Raw genomic sequence first — 20383 nt, forward strand, 5'->3', positions numbered from 1 at the left:
TTTGCCATAATATCTTGGCAACATATTAAGAATGGTGGGCTTAATCTCATAGTTATTGTTATTGTCGGGCATCACTATGCAGTTCGGTGGTTGAACCGCGATAGGTTGAAACAAGGTGCTAAGAGTTCTTTGATCAGCCATGGTGGCTAATGGTACTCTCTCTGGTGTATCTTCTAAGTCTACTAATGGTGTGTGTGTTTCAGATTTAGAATCAGATCCTGAGTTCGATGGTGTGGTCTCCTCCAAAACCAGAATTGGAAGATTGTTACAAGAATTAGCTCTTCTGATTAAACGTTTACGAGGTGAATCACGAAACCAAGTTTTCATGCACTAGATAATAAAGCTATGTAAAATAATCTAATATACACTTAATTAACTAAATTATATTATCAAACTATATGATGCTAACTATTAATGCTAATTATGAAACCGCTAACAGGGGATTCACGGTAGAAGAGAAGCACTTACTATTACAGCAAGCAAAACAAGTCCAAAAATTTTGAATTTTTTTTAGCAGCTACCTGATACGTCCAGAAAGTAGCTGGAGTCTCCTGACGTGTCAGGGATGATCCTGTAAAAAGTTTGGATTATTTGAAGTTTTACAGATCCTTCTTCTCGACTGTTATTCCAGAGACCTTGGTCCTGAAAAACTGCAGAAACACACTGAAAACAAGCAACTAGTTAAGTGGTCAAAATAGGTCAAACAATACTCAAATTTTTACTGGAAGCTCCTGACGAATCGAGGTTCCTCCTGTAAAAAATTTAGAATTTTTGATAATGTGTAATTAGCTCTGCTCGACTGTTTTTACAGATACTTGCGTCCTGAAAACTGAAAATGGGGTACTGCAAAGACGATGTTAGTTACCCAGGTAAGACAAGTACTAAAATTTCGAAAAAATTCCAATAAATTACCGATACTGTACAGATCAACTCTGTAAAATTTCAAATTTTTTTGAAATTTATAAATACATTTTCTGTACTGTTCTTTTCTGTTAAACAAATACAAAACTTTATGAAAATACTTTCTACTATACAAATCTAATTGAATTATGCTAAATTAATCTAATTATGCTAAATATGCAATTTATACTATATGAATTCCTAAATTAAAGTAATCTAAATTAAATATTCTATCACCTAATCAATTTAGAGCTGGCATGACATTGAAAAAAGCATAACACGTTATTATTTGTGTCGTTGTTTGTGTTACGTATCTTTTGCAAATCTTACTTAGCCTAATATATATTGATTAGTATAGTGGCTAGCAAGGTATCAATCCTACTCTAAATAATTAAGTGATGATAATAGAAATTTCTAATCTAAATTACTCTAATGGATGCAAGTAAAAGATGTGGCTAAGTAATAATTAATATATGGTTGATTAGATTTGAGATTTAAACTATGCATAAACTAAAATAAGAATATGAATCAAGAGAAAGAATATCTTGGGAGAGATGAATCCACCAAAATCATAGAATTAGTCTAATAGATCTATCTATCATGCTTAATATAAATCACCAATAGAAACTTACCATACCTACAAACCTTATGCTCATAACCATGATGATAATATGTGGGTTTCAACGTGCTTTCTATCTTTCCATCAAATACTTCTTCAATCTCTAGTGATATCTTCTATCTAACCAAATTGTGCTTTAAGTGACATTCAATATGCAACTTTAAGTGCCATAGAAAATCCACATGTGACATTAACCATACAACTAATTGAGGTGCCATAAATAATCCAATCATCACACTAGAACACTAAAAACTAGAAGAAAAGAATCTAGGGTTTGTGGTATTTGGCTCTACACAATATTGAATTACCCTAAGACCTCCTAACCTCCACAGGAGCGTTAGATCAATGGACGAATAAGAAGAAACTCAATGAGGGATTTAAACTAAAACATGATAGAAGAAGAACTAAACTAAAACATATGAAAAAAGGCTTCATCTCCCCTCCCAAGAGAAGGGAGATTAGCCCCTCATACTATGCTATGAACACAATATGAAAAGTAACAATCTTCATAGCTATTAATGGTGAAAAGGTCTGAACTTTCTTCTCTCTTAATTCTAGATCTAAGATGCAAACACTAAATTTTCTAGATGATGTAAACTGAGGTTTTTGTGCCTTATATATTGGCTTACATGCTCGTCTGGATAGAGATCCGAATCCTATGTTTATTTGGTGTCAAACTCTCTGTAATATTTCTAGAAGCAATCCTGGAAAAGTTAAATTCGGTTGGACCAAAATTGGACGTGGCCCACTTTGCCCTGCAGTTATTTCCCAATTGCAAACTTACGACAGCTTTTCGGTTTCCTAATTCTTGTGAAACTCGACTTCTTTTCCATGTTGATCTCATCTTCCTATGAAGTTGAAATTAAGGCTTTGAGATCAGATTGAAGACTCTTCTAACTCAATTATTATCCTCTTTAGAGTCCCATTAGGCTTGGCACTTATGGAGACAAATATGATATTTTTGCCCTAGGCCTTTAGTTTTGTAATTCGGTGACTCCTTTTTGACTTGTTTGACTTCTTTTCCCTCCATATTTCATATTTAGGTTCTTTGACCTACAAAAACTCAAATTGCATCATATTAGAATATTTAAATATAAAATAGAGACTAACATGCACATAATTGGGGTTATAAATCATTACTTTTGAGCACTTATCAATGACCCTTACTCTTATGGAACTTGCAGTTGGTCCTTTGGTCTCTGGTACTAAGGGGGCCTGGCTTAAGCGGAGCTGGCCATTTGAGGTAACTCTGATTCTTGATCGAGTCCAGAACCTCATCTGGCATTTTGTTCAAAGGGGCAAAGTTTCTGTCCATCGAGGGAAGAGCTTCTTCAGCTCCTTCCACACGTGGCTTCTTCTATGGTTTTCCATCTGCATTACTGGTTACATTCTAGTACTGTCCTCTAGGCATCCGTCCCTTTGATAGGGATTCAGCCCTTTGGCGGCCACGATGACGGTCTCTCTTCGGTTTTTGAAGGGAAGAGTTCCCTTCTCGAGGGGCCACAGGAGCTGTCCGACTAGCCTTTTTTGCTTCCTGACGTCTATTCAGGATATCCTTCTCCCACCCCGCATGAGTCTCAACCCTGTCTAGGAGTTCCTCTAAATCACGGGGGGTGTTTCCTGGAGAGGGATCCGAATAAGGCATTGTTTTCATCCAACTCTTGTTTGAAAGCTATTATGGCAGTCTGTGTTCGTCACAATAGTCTATCTGGATTGAAATTTCCATGAATCGTTGCATGTAGGACCTCAATGCTTCTCCGTCCTTTTTCTTGATGTTAAACAATGCGTCGATCCGCTTTGGTTGATGCTTGTTGCATAATTACCAGTCTATGAAGGTCCTAAACATTTCTTCTAAGGACCTAATCTGCAGCTCAGGTAACCTGTGGTACCACTGGAGCGTAGATCTAGACAGGGAAGCTTTGAACTCTTGATCCATGATGTGGTCATACCGTTCATATTGTCCCATAGTTGCTCGATATCGGAACACGTGATCTACCGGATCTAACTTGCCTTTGAAGACAATTGAACCCGGTGTTTGCGGAACCGGGGGTAAGGTTTTCTCATTATTCGAGATGCAAAGGAGATCGTCCGCCCCCATTATGGCGGATTGAACAAGGGAGTCTTGCATTTTCTCCCCTTGCTTTGTCATCCGATGCATTTGACCGGATCGGTCATTTTTCGGTTTCCCATCCCGGTTTCTTTGGTAGAATGCTTCTTGGTATGAGTTCTTTTCCTATGTCGAGGGTCGACGCCACGATCTGGTTAATTGACTCGGGTTCGGATGTTGTATCCGAGTCCTCATCCGATTCTTGTATTACAACTCGGATGTCTCCGGTCGAAATTTGGACCCTACGCCTTGGGTTCCTTGCACGACCACCTTCTGGAAGGTCGTCATCTTCGAGATCGATGAGTGGCTCCTTCCCTATGTCAGATTGATGCAAATGCCTCAGCAGCTGTACTTCTCATTCAAGATTGTTTATTCTTTGTTCCAAAGCCACGTACTACCGGCTTGCTCGAGCAGACTCGGGTTAGTGAGGACAAAGATTCTCACCATCTTGACACTCCTCTTGAGCGTTATTCCTGGGGCCTGCACCAGGAGCTACTGGTCCGTCGGTGCTGGTCATAGGTCTTTGGAGGGGATTACTCGCATCGTGGTGACCGACATTCATTCGGGTATCTCGCGGGTCTTCTGCTCTTCTTCTCTCCGGCCGGCATTGCGGCTGGCTTGGGTTCGCCACTTTTTTTTTTTGCTCCTACCATCACAATGATAAGAGTTTTTAAACTAAATTAGTAATTTGGAACGAATGTTTACTTGCTTTCGTCCTCACAGATGGTGCCAAAAGATATATGGGAGTTTTCGAGTATCCCCTGATTTTTCTATGTACCTTGTGATCTAGAAGTTTTTACCGAGTAGAGAAGAGATGAGATGATTTACTAGATAGTTCTAGGTCTCAAAAAGATTTCTTTTAGATTCATTCACAATCACTTTCATGCACCCCCCCCCCCCGCATAATAATACATAATAATAAGTGAGTTAACATGGCTTGCTTGATTTGACAAATCTTGTGAAAATAGGCTGTATTTTTTTCATTATCATTCAACCAATTCTTTCCACTGTTAATAAAACTGTTTATTGGGGGGAAAAAAAACCAAAATTAATAAACCAAAATTTTCAATAGCCCCCACAATAACACTGATTGAAATTTATTGTCAACTAGCTAAAACTAATTAGTTAGCAACGAAGAAAAACGTTTTAAGTTAGTCACCACGAAGCGTATCTAATATCAATTCAAAACATACCAAGGGTTTTATATCATGTTTGATGTGTAACCTACGCATCAGAACCAGAGTTTGTAATGGGAAATTATATTTTTGTTCAGCAAGAACTTGAAAAATAAATAATTAAGACACGAAGGACTATATACATCTTACAATAATGACAATGTTGCTTACATTTTCAAGCAACATGAATCCAAGTATATTACATTATAACGATATTACATCATATGTTCCACCCCTAGAAAATATCAACAGTAAGTGTGAACAAATAAGACCTGAAATCTAATGTGCCATTCTACGCTTGCTCTTCTTACTGCTAGACTCTGGCCGCTCCACACCCAACAGATGGAGCTGTTCCGTTATTCGGAGAAGCTCCCTGTCAAGTCGGGCATTCTCTCCTCGAAGTTGTTCCTCGGTTAGGCGTGCTCGCTCCCGCTCCTCCCATCCCTCCTTCTGCATTTCCCTAGTTGTGCTATAGATTGATGTGCGTAATCCCTCCACCATACGAAGAGAGTCGATATATCAGGCACATAGTGTATCCTGGATAAGTCTTTTAGTTTCTGATCAAATAACTTAAATATGTATAGAAAAAAGATTGAGAACATAGAATACATTGACTTACCGTTGAAAGCTCTGCAATGTTTGGCTGGAGCTCAGCCACGCGAGTGTCATCAACAGATGAGATGGGAATGTACCGATCACATCCATCGAATCCCATGACAGTATAATACCACTCACAGTTGACTCCTCGTGTTGGTGTAACTGCCGCATAGGCATTGTAGGAACGTGGATGAGACTGTGGAGATGCAGGTCCAGGAATACGAAGTTCAGGTCGTATCCCATCCCTGCCAATCATATCAATGTTGCCTGCTCGGTAAACTGCAGGAAGCAACGGCCCAATAGACACACGGTGCCAATACTCTGCGTAATCAATGTCATAATCCAAAAAGTGAATGGCATCAATCCAACCGTTAGCGCGATGGTAGTCCACAGTCTCGTCAGGGATGTCTTTCGATCAAGTCCGCGATACAGGTGACACAATGTAGCACCCCCCCAATCATACTCCCAAATCTTCTCTAGATCCAAGAGGCCAGTCAAGTATCCCAACCGAACACCACTATGCCCGCAATTAAACAAACATTGTCCAAGAAAGTACAACAAGAATGCCCTAACATACTCTGTCTCCTCCTCGGAATTTGCCTCGGGTTGCAATGAATTGTTCTGTGTAGCGCTGATGTAATGATGACTAAATGCGCTTAACTTGATGCCCTTGGTCTCAAAACAATCAGGTGCCAATCTAGGTAAGTATTTGTTCATGTATGTCAAGCTCTCCAATGCATGGTCAAATGGGATTGTTTGCCCAATCCCAACGCTCATTCCAGTGAGCATCACAAAGTCAAGAGGAGTAATTAAACTCTCCTCAGATGGTGAATAATGTAATTCAACTCTCCAAGGACTAAAGAAGAACTACCCCAGCTTATATATTGTACAAGCTCAAATAAATTAACACGCCCATTTCTTTTCTAACATAAAATTAGTGAAATCAAACAATAGAAGCAATTAAATATAAATTAAAAACTGTCATGGTAAATAATGTTTTTACCATGACACGTGTTGTTGGTTGGTTTGATTCTTGTTCTGCATTTTCATCTCTCTTTGTGTGTTTGGGGATCATTTTTGCTGCAATTTTTTCTATGCTGAGTTTGCTTCCGGCCCAGTAGAAAAACTCCACGTGTCAATAAATAACAGATCCAAAATTCATCCCGTTTCTCAACCGAAAAGTCAATATTTTTCTATTCTTAGTACTGCACTGCTGCTGCCCTATGCTATGCTAGCCTAGTAAAGGCCAAAACTAAAACAAAACTAAAACAAAACAAAAATAAACTACACAAAAACACAAAATTAGCAAAAGACAAAACAAAAATTGAAGCTGGATAGAGAAAGACTTAGTTTTTTTTTTTTTTTTTTTTTAAGTGATTAAACTGTTTAGTGCGCGCCTTATTGAAACTAGCTACCGTGCACGTGGTACCCACGTGGGATTTATAGATTTTTTTTTTAAGCTTATAAATGTTAAATTATTATTTTATCTCTCAAAAGTTTAAAAAATAATTAAAAAATGTGAAATGACTAAAATTCTCCTACATCTACACATTTACTATTCACTCGACCCCTCGTTTTTCTATATATTAAAGATGAGGTGTGCAGTAATTAAAAAAAAATGAAATTAAAATTTTATATGACATAATTTATCATGATTTGCATAACCAAATAATATAATCAATTTTATAAAATTGTAAACATGTCAATTTTATTTACAATTTTATAAAATTGTAAATTGTAAATTGTAAATTGTATAATCAATTTTACCATCTTTTTTTCATTTTAGTTTGATATGAACAATTGCATATCAAATTTGATATTTTTTTTTAAAACTACAACACCTAATTCTCATTGGCCACCATATTTGTGTCGAACACGGTATAATATTGATACTTGTTGGATATTACTTTTTATTTAAAAAAAAAAACTAAAATAAAGGGACACTCGCAAATGAGTTTGTTTTTCAGGGTAGGATTTGCAATTGCAAATAAAGGAACTCGCAATGTACTTTGTAGTGCGTTTGTCGTTGTAATTTGATTATATATCAATATAATATTAATTAAAGCAAAAAAAAATGCAACAAAAAAAAATGTTAAATTAGTCAAACCAAGCCCAAAGATTCTAATCCAAGTGACCAACCCTGGTTGAGAGTTAAAGTTTGAGACTAGTTATATGCCTCCATTTTCAATTTCCGATACTTAATTATTATTAATGTTTTTTTGTAGTATCACTTAGGGCTGTCAAATGGGTTTCAATAACCCGATAACCGATCCGAACCAAATCGATAAAAAACAGTTTGGATTTTGGTAATTTGGTTTGCCCTCTACTGAACCGACCCGATAAGATATTGGTTTGGTTTCGGGGTTGCCATCCACCGGACCGATAAGATGACGTTTTAGTAATATTTATGATTAATTTTGTGTAAATTTATCAATTGTGTGGCTAAAATTAATCGATTTAATTTTGGATTTAATTGATTTTATAGTTTTCGATTCGGGTCGGTTCGGTTTCGATTTGTAATATATTTTATTGGTTCGGTTCGGTTTTGGGTTTCCAATTTTCTTATTGGTTCGGGTTCAGATTTTCCAAAATCCGACCCAAACCAATCCATGGACACCCACAATACCATTTATAATTGATGGATTTTGGTAATACTATTGCGAGAGATAAAATGAAACAAAACGGTGAAAATTGAGTATATTGTCATTAGTGCGTGGATTTTTATTTTATTTTTTTTTATAAAAAGACAACTCTTTGTGGCGAAATATTGCTATCCATCACATACATCTAAACTGTATGTTTAAATTTTAATTAGTGAATTTATGTCGAGAATACAAATCAAAATTGAATGGTCTTAAAAAAAAATGTATTACTAAAAATTTTAAGTTTTGGTTTTGGAAATTTCTATTCCCCATTCCTCTTAATTAGTGAACTTGTGGTTTTATTAAAAAAAATGATTGAAAAAATGTTTAGTCATAATGTGGAGCAATTCTCAAATGTTTAGTCCTAACAGTTTGGGTCAAATTTGGGGCGTGAGAGTTGCCCAAGAGCACATTTTGTTTTCTTCCATGGGAATTACCAAAAGTCAAAACAATTGATTTATGGTGGGCCAAAAAACGGAGTAAAAGTGTAAAACTCTTGGTTCTGTTTTCTCATCCAGATGGCAGTGTTTTATTTGGCCAGAAGCAAACTAGCCATACGAAAATTGCAGCAAAAATGGGCTCGTGTGTTTGTGTCAAAATTGTTAAGAAAAATGGCGCGACAAAAGATGATGTGGCTCGTCGGATTGTTGAAATGCCCATGAAATCTATGGTACACAATTCCATGAAATATCTGGTGAATTGACACAATTCTTTGGTATATTGGGTATATCGATATTTTAGAACAATGGTTCCTTGAATCCCTTTGTAAGAAATTTAAGAGTTGAAAGATCAAAATTTTATCACTCGAACAACGGTAATAGTTTCATCAAATAATTGGAATTTCCTGTTCAAGTTTGGTTAGGGGTACAAGAAGTTCAACGTTGAGGAAAAAGTAAACCCCACTTCATTGATAAGTTGTTGATTTCTAGCTACAAGTCTACAACACTAGCCGGGGTTTCAATTTTCAAGCCTGCCCAATACATACTTCATCCAACGTGGCGTCTTTTCAATGATATGAAGGCCCTGGCACAGTTAAACATGACAATCATAAGCGCTAGAGGCGAAGTGTTCCAAGGCAATAAGATTATATAGGTTCTAGATGTTAGCTCTTGCTATGGTAACGTAAAACCATATCCTGCACCAGATTTCACAAAATGCAGAATCTTCTGAATTAAGGCAAAACAAACGGTTTCACATCTTATCCTCTCATTACTCAAAGATATGTTGATGTATTTAATAACGATGCAACAAAACAATTAACTAAAAAACCAAGAAACAAAACTCTTCTATTACAATTTCGAATAAATAACAAAGAGTTCCTGCTGGTTCCAGTAACAGGTCTTATCAAACACAGACATAACTCTCTTCTCCGGCCAACTATCCAAGGAAATTCATAATCACCAAATGAAGCACCAGATTGCATAGTACAAAATCTGCAAAAGCACGTTCTGGTGGTAAATCCTGCAATTGACAGTACATAACTCAGTTATCAACAACCCTAGAAGCAGCAACAACCAAAACACATGCACACTAGAGGGGACAGGGGGAGAGATATACCTTGAATTCTTTGTTCTCTTTGTTTACTTGGATGCGAAGACAAACTTCAGCGTAGAAAAAAAAAAACAACATCAGTCTTTTTGAAATCATATAAGCATATTTTCTACCATACAACAGAAAATTGTTTATCCCCCAATAAATGCCTTTTTCAAAATAAATAATTTAAGAAGCACTTCCTTACCGGCAAGAACTGCAGTCCCTACGCACGATAATACACCAGAGAGAAAAGAGTTGAATGGAAAAGATCCAACAATTGCCATGTAAACAACCTGCTCGGCAGTAAAATGAATGTAAAAACGTGTTACAAATTGCAAATAATAATTAATAGGATGGCCAACTCGAACCAAATAAAAAAACCTTTGTTATCATTTAACCATTTCTCAGGAAGTGAGATATATGAAAGTAGTAACATATTTATTACTTTATTAGTAATATTTATATTAAACTAATACTGATCGACCATTTGGACAATTGATCTACTCATATTTGTGCAGGTCTTGATACAATGACGTTATGAAAAAGGTTTACAACTGTGATCAAATATTGGTCATGCCACCTGTCAAGACATTGTGAAATGATATGCCAACACATGTAATCACCCTCTGGGATTCACCTATATCGTGCACACTGTTTCCTTTTTTCCTTTTTAAGTTTTTCCTTTGATAGATAAAAACAGATTGCATATGAGCAAATGTACAATGCACAAAAATCAGTGTGTCTATTAAAAGAAAATCGGTTATTGCTTTCCAGGAAAACCAACTTCATGTATTTAAACTTTTTAACACTTTAATATAAAGACAATCAAAACAGAAAACAAAACAAACAACAACACGAACATGCAAAGTTCCACTCGTTTCTTGTTATTTCCTCCTCACTAACATTCAGTACTCTATTTCCTTACGTATAACCATTTAACTATCAGATTTGTTACAGATAGGCACTAGATATAACAGTCTAAGAGTGAAGTCGTACAATTGAATTGAGCTCAACCAAATCTCTGGAATTTATGATTCAAAAGTCAAAACAATCTAGGCCCCCAGCCCCTCATTGTATCATAAAAATACCTCTAAAAAAAGAAAGTGAATTGTTATGTATGCTGCATTTGACATAGGAATCCCCTTTAATCACTTATCCATCAGCTTTATACAAGACTAGAGGACATCACTGCTTCCACTAATTTCATCTTTACACAAGAATAATGTAAATGTATAAAATAACTAGAATAAACCTTAACAACACCTGACAGCCTTTATCTATTCTAGTGGTGTAAGGACAAGTTCGCTTCAGATAGCTAGATGTAGCAACCCTGAGTCATGTAGAGCTCCTAATTGAAAAGTGCTTCTAGACAAGAAGAGAGAGCAAGAGCTGCAATCTATTCTGCTATTATGCATAGCAGCTGCCTGCCTCTGTCTGCTCTTAGCCTTCTTCTTGGCATGGCTAGCTCCGTAGAATCTCTTGTAGAGAGTAGGAGTGAATGAAGAGCGGAGGAGTGAAAGGAAGTAGAATCCCTTCCTCTAGAGATGAGTTCCCCTTTCCTATTACTTGTTCTCTTTCTTATGCGCCCTGTCCTTATGAGTCTTTAGTCTGCTTTCTTCAAGTAGCCTGTCGTCTTTCTTAAGCACATTGGTTTGGTAGGTTTAGAGCACGCTAGGCTCTATTATATTAGAATGGATTATATCGATCAGTTCGGGAGAGATGCAGTATATAATCTCTCTTTCCTCTAGGACCCTCCTTATGTATGAGCGAAGGTATCCCTGCTAGAGGTACCTGCTTCTTCTTTTTGAGGATTCTCAGTTGCCTTTTTTTATTTAGATAATAGAAGACGATTGTAATAAATATATTGTCTGCTCGGATATATAAAGCTTGAATGCCTGATAACTAATTAGATCGAGCTAGCCTTATAGCCTTCTTTTTTTCTTGTCTGAGACTATCCTACCTATGATTGAAGATGAAGGCGAGATATCCGCGATTTTCCTTCTATTCTTTATCCTAGTTAGCAGGCGCTAAATTTCTGCATTTGCATCTTCTCTGTCTTCTCCTATAGGGCTAGTCCCTTCCTGTGCTAGTAGTTGAATAAGGAGGGGAGACCAAGTCCTCTCTTCCTGCCGCATAAAGGAAGGCATGGGCTAAGGTAAGGGCAGCCCTTTCAAAATATGAGCTAGGTAGTTCTTAGAGTGGAGGTAGGACTTAATTAAGGCTGAAGTCCGAGCTCTGAGTATCGCCCCATAGTTAGTTTTTGTCCTTGAGCAAGGACAAGGGACCAGGCAGGCACTACTATTGATAAAGAAGGCTGCGTGGCGTGAAGTGGCGTGAGCGTATGCCCTTTCTATTAGCTGGATGTGCACGTATCCTAACGGGAATAGAAGATAGAGTTCGAACTATGCCACTAAACAAAACCACATTCACCGGTTGGAGAAGGTGCTTATGCCAAAAATGGAATGAGGCGCTACTACAGAGATCAGTAGGTGATCAGTAGGTCCAGCCGTCAGTACCTTATATTACAAAAACCCTTTGGCCAGCTATTCGGCCTAACCACTTAGGCATTCGTGGACGCGAAAGGCGGTCCAACCGAGAACTAAGAGAAAGGGGCAACCCTCACTTTCGACAAAAGGCAAAGCAAACTCAATTCAAGAGCGAGGTTTTTAGGATCCCCTTCTGGCACGAATGAGAAAGCAGCCAGCAGAGCTGGTAGAACTGGAAAAGCAGCACACGTGTAAAAGAAAAGGGGAGTGCTTGCGGACATAAAAACTGGACTTCGTGAGTGGGCTCGAGTTCAGTACGAGTACCTCGTAGCCGAGCAACTATTATTAAGAGATCGGAGGGCGAACCCTTTGCTCAACTTGAAGTAAAAGGAAGGTGCGCACCTATGTCCATCCTAACAAAATAAAAAAACCCCGACTTGGGCAATAGCTGCAGGTTTCATTATCCAGAGGATTCTCTCTCAATAGAAGGAATTGGGGAGTCCGTGTGCGGGAACTATCTTCGTATTGGCCAGAAGCTCTATAACCATCCCCAAAGAGAGGAAGTCAAAGATAGCTACTAACAGAGCTCAAAGCAGATAAGAAATCGGAAGAGACAGACGCAAGGAAGATCAGAGGTCTGAGGAGGCTCGAGAGACCTCTCGTCCTAGCAGCCGATCACTCACTAATAGCTACTACCTGGAAGAGAGGAATTATTAAACCTAGCACTGACTCTCGTCTGGAATGGGAGGCCGGGTTGAATAAGTCCTTATGGAGCTGGGAGCCCAGTTAAGTCAGATTATTTCCTGGAACAAACCAACTCCATAGGGAAGGGAAGGCTAAGAAAAACAAAAAAGGCATATGCTTTTGTCTCGGCGGATGAAACAGCATATTTAGATGCAGCAGATGGGGATTGCTGAAGCGGAGGACTACTTGGCTTTAGTTTTAGCAGCGTATGATTTGGCCTCTACGGATGCAGAGAAATCGAAATCGAAAAGGAATGAAACGGAGCCAGACATGAATGGAAGGGTGGGTTAAAGACCGATAGGAACGAAACTGGTCCCAGGGACAGATAGGAGAATGACCAGTTAGCTAAGTGTGAAATAAGAGGCTATGAAGCGTAGCATTATTCCAGGTCAGCTTCTCCATTCTTCTTTCCAACCAGGTGGGCTCACCTCAATTCAGATATAGGGTACCTTTCGGACCTAACACCACAAACCATCTTTGTTTGTTTTACGATATGATATGCTTTGGCCGAGATGTGCCAAGGGGCTGTCTTGTATTCTCTCTCATAGTCCCATCTTTCAAGAATGAATACGCCCCCTCAATAGAAGGCCTGTCGGCTTGGCTTCCATTAGCGTGTACTTGATACGAAATCTTTCTTCTAGTGGCTCAGTGACCTTCCCAATCCAATCATCAGTTCTATCTACTCCAAGTGGTTATCTTTTTTGAGACCCGATCGATGGAGTTCTATTCTGCCCATTCCTCTGATCCAAGAGTAGAAGACTATGCCGTGGCCTCTCTGAACGCTTTCTCTTTCTAGACTCCTTCAGTTCCTTGACACTGGCATTCCGCCTAATGTCAAGAGCTGCTCGATCTTTGGTTAGAAGATCTCCCTTACCCCGCTCTAACCGAACCACCCCTGCCCAGGCTGCCGATTACTTATCCCGCAGAATTCCCAGAGCTCTGCTAGCATAATGATCGGGTTTTTACCAACTGCGACCAGAAGCTATGGGCCGAGAGTCATCATCGAAGCCTTTGTCCACACGGGTCCTTCGCTTATTTTCTTCACAGCTGCACATATGCATCCTTTAAGCTGTCCTTATAGGGTTCTTGCATACTTATACTTTCTATTATGTCTCGAGCCAAGCGTTCATCCCGCCGACCCCCCTAGGTTGTCTATGCAAATGCCCAATCGTTCTTTACCGGGGCCTGTCACCAAGAAGCAGCTTCTCTTGTGGGATTGGCCGTACCGGCTTCCCACTTGATGCAAAGACCATCTAAGTCAATAGATATGGGGCAAGAAAGAAAACGAGTCGCTAGTTTTCTAGTCTGGAGTCTTGTAAAAAAGGGTTCCACCTCAAGCTACAGGTTCTTCTGGTAGACAAAGCCCGAGCGCCACGAAAACCAGATCACTCTAGTCCGCACTATTACGTCATTCTCGGTCAGTGGCACAAGCAACAAAGATTTTCGCTACAAGTGCACCTAGAGCGCTCTGCAACCAAAGGCCCTGTTGCTTTGCCGGCCAGCCTTGTCCCCTGAGCCTAACCGAACCTAGATTGACGAAGGAGCACAGGAATGAGTCATAGGGAGTCTTCCCTGCTTGCTTCAGTCAACATAGCACCCCCTTAGGGACTGTCTCGGGGAAAGCAGTGTGTAATGCAGTGCGGGTTTCGTAGTGATCTACTTGATCTGGTAAGCTTAGGTTAGTGGAGCTCGACAGGTTTCAAAGCTTCAAGCTTACAAAACAAGACCTAAGGAGTTTGGAGCCCTTGAGTTCTCCGCCGGTAATGGGAAGATGAGCTTCTCCATTGTAATGGTATCTGCTCGAGGAGCCTGTCCCTGCCTGCTTATCCAGACCAAACAGCAACCTTTGGTCCTTCGGGCTGAGGCTCAAGGCGGGAATCAAGGGTATGGGTTCAAGTCTACTTACTGGGAATGGGATCCTGTAAAAGGGCACATGACGAATGGGACCCCCGCCAATGGCATATGAGATGTGGATGATGGAGCTGGTTCGCGTAACTGGTACATGTATAGAATCTTGCATCAAATAAGGAAATTCTTGTTCGCTAAGGAGTCTTGGTTTAGCAATTTTTCAATCATTAGTGGTTAAGTTGTTAAGGTTCATGTGGATTGGATTAGGAAGTTCGACTGAGCTGTGACTTTCATTCAGTTAAGGGAACTTCTCCCTAATAACTTTGGGAACAGCTTTGGTCGAGTCATCTTTTGCTTCCATCGTCGGCTGAGAAAGCCTTTGGAGGGAACAGTGTTTGCTGGGAGGAAGCACTCCTTCCCCGTTGTAGCCATTGCACCTTTCGTGATTTGGCCTCCTCTTGTTCGTTTGTAGCTTCGTAAGGTAAGTGATTGTCTGGAGAGGCTATGGCTTGCATTCCGTTAAGGGGTATATATGTCTTCCTTCGCTCGTCCTTAACTTTCGGAATCCCGGATTTCATAGTCTCTTTTCTTTTCATTAGGAATGCTGTATGAATCCTCGTTTGATTGTATCAAGGCTCGGCGGATATTGTCCTTTGGTAGTAGGGCCTGAGGTTCTGCTCTGCCCTAAATATGTATTATTGGTCCAACTTCTAATAAAAACGAATTTTCATCTGTTTCGTGTCTGTTAGAAGGTGTAAAATGCAATTTAAGGAAAGAGAATGTCAATGTAACTGGTTTTGTTGGATTGTCCTAAGGAAATTTCCCCCTGTTAGTTTGATGCTTGACTTGACACTTTCTATATCTCTATCTGTAATGTTTAGTGAATTGCTGGATTAAAGATAGGGAATGAAGCTGTCAGAAAGTTTTATTAACTGTCTTGAGTAAGTGCTCCTGGCTTAGGTTATCTTTGCTTGTGCCTGTGTAAGGTGCTTGTCCTTTGTAGAAGGACTAAGTAGTTCTTTTTCCTGTGGTTGTCTCCTTCTAGGGTCTCGTGTCTGGATCTTCCCTTGTTATTGTCAGTTTTTCCTGTTTTTTTATTGTCTGTATGGTTTGAACTGGATTCCCGGGTTAGGTATCTAGGGAGTCTCGTTGAGAAGGCGGGTGTAAGTGTAGTGCCTGTTAGCCCTGACTGGAGGAATTGGCGAGAGAGAATGGCCTTGCACAGTATTCTCAAAGTCATATCAGTAGTTGGAGCGAGGGACCAGCCTTGGCGTCGGTAACGAACGAGCAGAGTTAAGGGAATGGTTATTCCTGAGTTGGTTAATTCATCTCCCGTTGTTGAGTGAATCGATCTGGACTGTAGTACTTTAAGTGTTAAGCATTTTTTTAGTAGCTAGTAGCAATCCGAAGGAAGTAAGTACTCACCCTCCAAGTAGCTAGCAGGCTCAGTAGAGAAAGGAAATGTGAATGTTTTAAGTCAATACAACTTCTCTAAGGCCGAAGTTTTTTACTACTGAAATCCATTTCAATGTTGGAGGCGGGTCAATTAACTTCCCTTAAAAAGCATGAAAATAGGTGTTTTAACGAGATCACAAGTTTGAGGTCATATTTTGGTAAATAGAAAGAATAAAATGGGATTGTTGCTCTTGAAAAGCGAGCACTATACTATTTCTTAGAAAACGGAATCGAATCAACTAAGTCAAGCCTAATCACTCACTACTGAAGAAGTGAGGAAAGCCCAATATCTCATTGGGGTGCTCCGTGCCTTCCTCAGGGTATGGGTGATATACTGCTCGATCTATTTAGGAAAGAGCAAGAAAGAGCCCAAGATAAGAATCGAATATGGCGAGAAGCTGGGATGCGATAAAGTATGGGCTATAAAGAGGAAGATTGTGAGATAGCTCAACTAGAAAATACAGGTTTCAATCGATTAGGTAAGCTTGTCTTAGGAAGGGTCTTCAAGAAGAGGCTCTGTCTCCGGGTGAAAAAAAGAGAGTAGGCATTTCTAGAAACTGGGGATTGCACATCGGGGGCAGTAGGTATTGATCTAAGCGGCTAAGAGGATAGGGATCGAAGAACATCCTGCTCGTCAGAGGAAAAAGAACACTCCCATATATCATAGTCTACTTTTTTTTTGGAACATTGTTGGACTGATGGGAACGCTCGGATTCTTCTCTATCTAGCATGAAAGTCGATGTGGAAGATTTTCTTGAATCAGTCCCAGTCCTAAGCTAGTGAAGGCTAGTCCTTTGGTTATCCCCATTTCAATTGTTGGGATAACAACAGCTTATGACCCTCCTTCTGAAGAGATTGGCCCATTACTTGTCCTATGCTTCAAAGAGCAGCTAAGATGTAGAACTGGATCAGATATGGGTCGAAAGATCTTCAATCTGGAATTCTCTAGGTTGCAAACCGTATTCTTTCTTTTCTCGATCTACTGCTTGCTTTCGCTTATCCGACGCACTCACATCCAACTACTTAAACTGGGACGGGACCAATCATGTTGATTGCCTATCCGACCCAACAACTAGTTTGGCTTTTTGAATCACAGACTTTATCCTCTCAATCGGAGAGGCCTCTAGTCCCCAGTTCTATTATAAAGAGATTCCTTATTGATTTTCTTACCAAGGAAAGGAAATCCAATGAAGAGAATTCCGTTCCCAATCCTGTTCAAGCATCTTCTCTCTTTTCCTCCTTTCCGGTGGCACTAATAGAAAGTAAGTACTTGCCAACGAACCTTGACTCTCCACTCTATCCCAGTGAATAAAAAAATAGAGTGCGGTCAGTAAATGCATAATTTGGATTGGAATCCTGGGCTTGATAGCTTCTATCCAGCGAAGGGCAGAAGAGAAAGAAAGAAATGGGGAACTGGTGCCCCTTCGGATGGGAGTTGATGACGGCGTTCAATGGTTCCAAAATGGGGAGTTCCCTTCTCTTGGGTCATTGGCAGCCGCAGATGGGCTTTCACACCCGCTTATGTTGCTGCTACTGGGTGGGATGAAGGCATCTATCTTATTATATGGAAGAACATCGTTAGATGGTTAGCGGCTAGAACAAAACAAGGGGAGTTGTATGGAGGTTGCCAAGCAGAGGATTGAATGAATTGAGATGCAGATAGAATAGATGGTAGGGTGCCAAACCTCGCCTAGCACCGAAAGAAGGCGTTGTTCTGCAGGGTACGGCCCTGGACAGTGGAGAAATAGAATAAGATGGAGCCTACCTGCTTGGTTCGGACGAAGTAGATGGATCAAAGGAATAGAATCCAGGTGGTTCTTATGCCACTTTTGATGGTCTCGGTTGGACGAGATACATTGAAAACCATTAGATCGATAGCCGGGGTAATTTCCTTCCCACTCTGAGGCAGATTGATCTGGATCCCTGGGAACAGGTCTTAGAGAAGTAGATGGCTCGGCTCCACTGGGAGATGGTAAAGTATATGCGGAGTTAGAGGCAGAGGGACTTGGGTGTCCGGAAACCATAGCTTCTCCTTGACCTCTCGGCCAGACAGTCTCGTACTGCTAGTCGGTTCGCCAAATCGGATGAATCTCCGAGTTTCAATCGAATTCCAAGGGATCATGGCTTGGGAATCCAGGTTCTCTACGTACCTGTTTAATAGTCACGGGCCAGGAATAAATACAATGGGGAGGAGATGCTCCTGTAGCAAAGGCTCAAACTCGGCCAAAAGTGCTTCGTCAGTCTATTGTCTCTTGGAGGAGGGCTCGGCAGTGCTTTCGGTTGACTCTGCTTTCTCTTGCGACTGCGCCAGAAGATGAAGCGCCATAGACCCGGTTCACTTGTTCACTGAATCGTTGTCACAGTGGCTGGGAGGAACTGAACTCTGCTCCAAAGAAAAGATAGCACTGGTTGAAGCAATCCACCACTCGACGAATTCTCGGGTCAGTCTACCCACTTCATCCTGTGGAGGACTCGGCGACTCGGTCTGGTCAAGTTGCCGCAGCTGTGATGGTAGGCGCCGGTCTGCCTAAAGACGTCGATGAGACCTATAATATAAGGCTCTCCTTTCCAACCCTCCCGAGTTTTTTGGAGAGACCATGAGCTCTGTCTCCGTGGTGAGTTTTCTCTGCATATTATCGCTGCATCTTTCTCTTTCCTGTCTAATTCCCGCTTCTCTTGCAGATTCAAAACCGCATTATTGCCTGGGCTAACCGGGGGGATGATGCGATCTCCCAGAGGACCAAACTGCAAACCGAGCTCGAGCAAGAGAAGAAGGCTAAAGTAAGGGTCCGAAGGAGAAGATGCTTGGCAAGAGTGTGACCTCAGGCGCACCCCATCGCTCACTCCTCCGGTCTCCTCTGTCCATCATTACGAGTCCAGTCTTAGCGCCTTCCAGCACACCACTTGAAGTAGTCAACTTAATAACCCACCTCATCAATCTACGTATAACACATCTGAGAGAGCGAAAGGGGAAATAACCAGGCAGGCTTCACAAATTGTGTCTTATTTCCATCTAACCCATTTAAGTTCTTTTTTGGACAAATTTTACTTACATTCTCCAGGCACATAAAAATTTTAGTACACTTATTATCAATTAAAATAACACACATAAAATCTGACTGCCTAACATATAAAATGGAAGTTATACCTGAATGACAGCAGTGAAAATAGCGAACATGACATAAAGATCAATGATCTGCAAGGAAAATTAATATTTTTGGTATTAAAATTTGGGTTCTGACATTTCACAAGATATTGTAATGTTAGTAAGAATATAAGGACGACCTTCAGATTGGTGGGTGTAGCCACGTAAGCAGATCGGAGGGATTGGAAAAGAGCTTGTGCATCTTTTGTTGTTGTTGTTGACGACGTCGACGACCTTGCCATTTTCCTTCTTCTCTCTCGCTGTTTTTTGTGGTACGAGTATGTGAATCAGAACCAACTTAAGGTAACAGATAGTTGGGCCTGAAAAGGACAAAGCCCAATATTAGTTTCGTCCTCACGTCCAGTGAAAAAAGCCCAAAGTCAGTTTCTTATATTCAAGCAGATCAGCATTCTAGTATTCAGCATGCAAACTCACCTTCTAATTTATTGTCCGAATTCTTTTAGGACACCTTCACTAAACCTCTCGGCAATGACACCTTTATGAGATTAATTTGTAAATTGGGAGTTTTTGACATTCACTCTCCAACTTGAGGGGAAGTATTGGAAGTCAGAGTGTGCACGCCCTCTACTTTAGTACAATTAGAGTGTGCCTGCGCCTTCTATTCCAGTAAACAACTCTCACAGCTTGTACAGTTTTTTTTCTATTTGTTTTAGGATTTCTATTAACGTAGATAGCAACAATGTGTACGAATAGGGCTGGAAATGGAGCGGGTTTGGGTCGAATTTTCACTCAAAACTCTTTACCATATTTGGATCCATCCGGATTCGGGTCGGATTTCGGATATCCATATCCATTAAAAAAACACCAAAAAATACACTATTTTAATGATTTTTATATATAAATGTAAGATATAAATTAATTTTTAGGCATCAAAATATAAATCTTGTTAAAATGATTCGGGTTTTCGGATATTCAGGTCGGATTCTAGTCACAAATATAGAAACCATATCCGTTAAAATGGATTCGGATATAGTCGGATTCGGGTCGCATCCGTACCATTTCTAGCCCCAGTACGGATTAGGAACTTGTAAACTCCATATAAACAACTGTATAAATAATAAAAATCAATCAAGTAAATATTCTCTCAAATCTATCTCTCTCTAATTTATCA

At 40.1% G+C, this 20383-nt stretch overlaps 1 protein-coding gene and 1 long non-coding RNA gene across 2 annotated transcripts; both read right to left on the minus strand.

Annotated features, from left to right (window-relative positions):
* Nucleotides 1–4914: 4914 nt before the first annotated feature.
* On the minus strand, nt 4915–6237 carry LOC147473786 (uncharacterized). Its single transcript, XR_015210289.1, has 2 exons — nt 5421–6237; nt 4915–5338 (listed from the first exon to the last, which is right to left on the minus strand). It is a non-coding gene; the product is annotated as an uncharacterized LOC147473786 (long non-coding RNA).
* A 2948-nt stretch (nt 6238–9185) lies between these two features.
* Nucleotides 9186–19548, minus strand: LOC147473787 (dolichyl-diphosphooligosaccharide--protein glycosyltransferase subunit DAD1). Its single transcript, XM_086587044.1, has 5 exons — nt 19392–19548; nt 19255–19302; nt 9779–9866; nt 9598–9641; nt 9186–9501 (listed from the first exon to the last, which is right to left on the minus strand). The coding sequence occupies exons 1-5, from the start codon at nt 19491–19493 to the stop codon at nt 9418–9420; spliced, it is 366 nt and encodes a 121-aa protein (XP_086443170.1). The 5' UTR covers nt 19494–19548; the 3' UTR covers nt 9186–9417.
* Between the last annotated feature and the right edge of the window lie 835 nt (nt 19549–20383).

The sequence above is a fragment of the Coptis chinensis genome, unplaced genomic scaffold, assembly GCF_015680905.1.
Source record: "Coptis chinensis isolate HL-2020 unplaced genomic scaffold, ASM1568090v1 utg1782_pilon_pilon, whole genome shotgun sequence".
NCBI lineage: Eukaryota > Viridiplantae > Streptophyta > Magnoliopsida > Ranunculales > Ranunculaceae > Coptis > Coptis chinensis.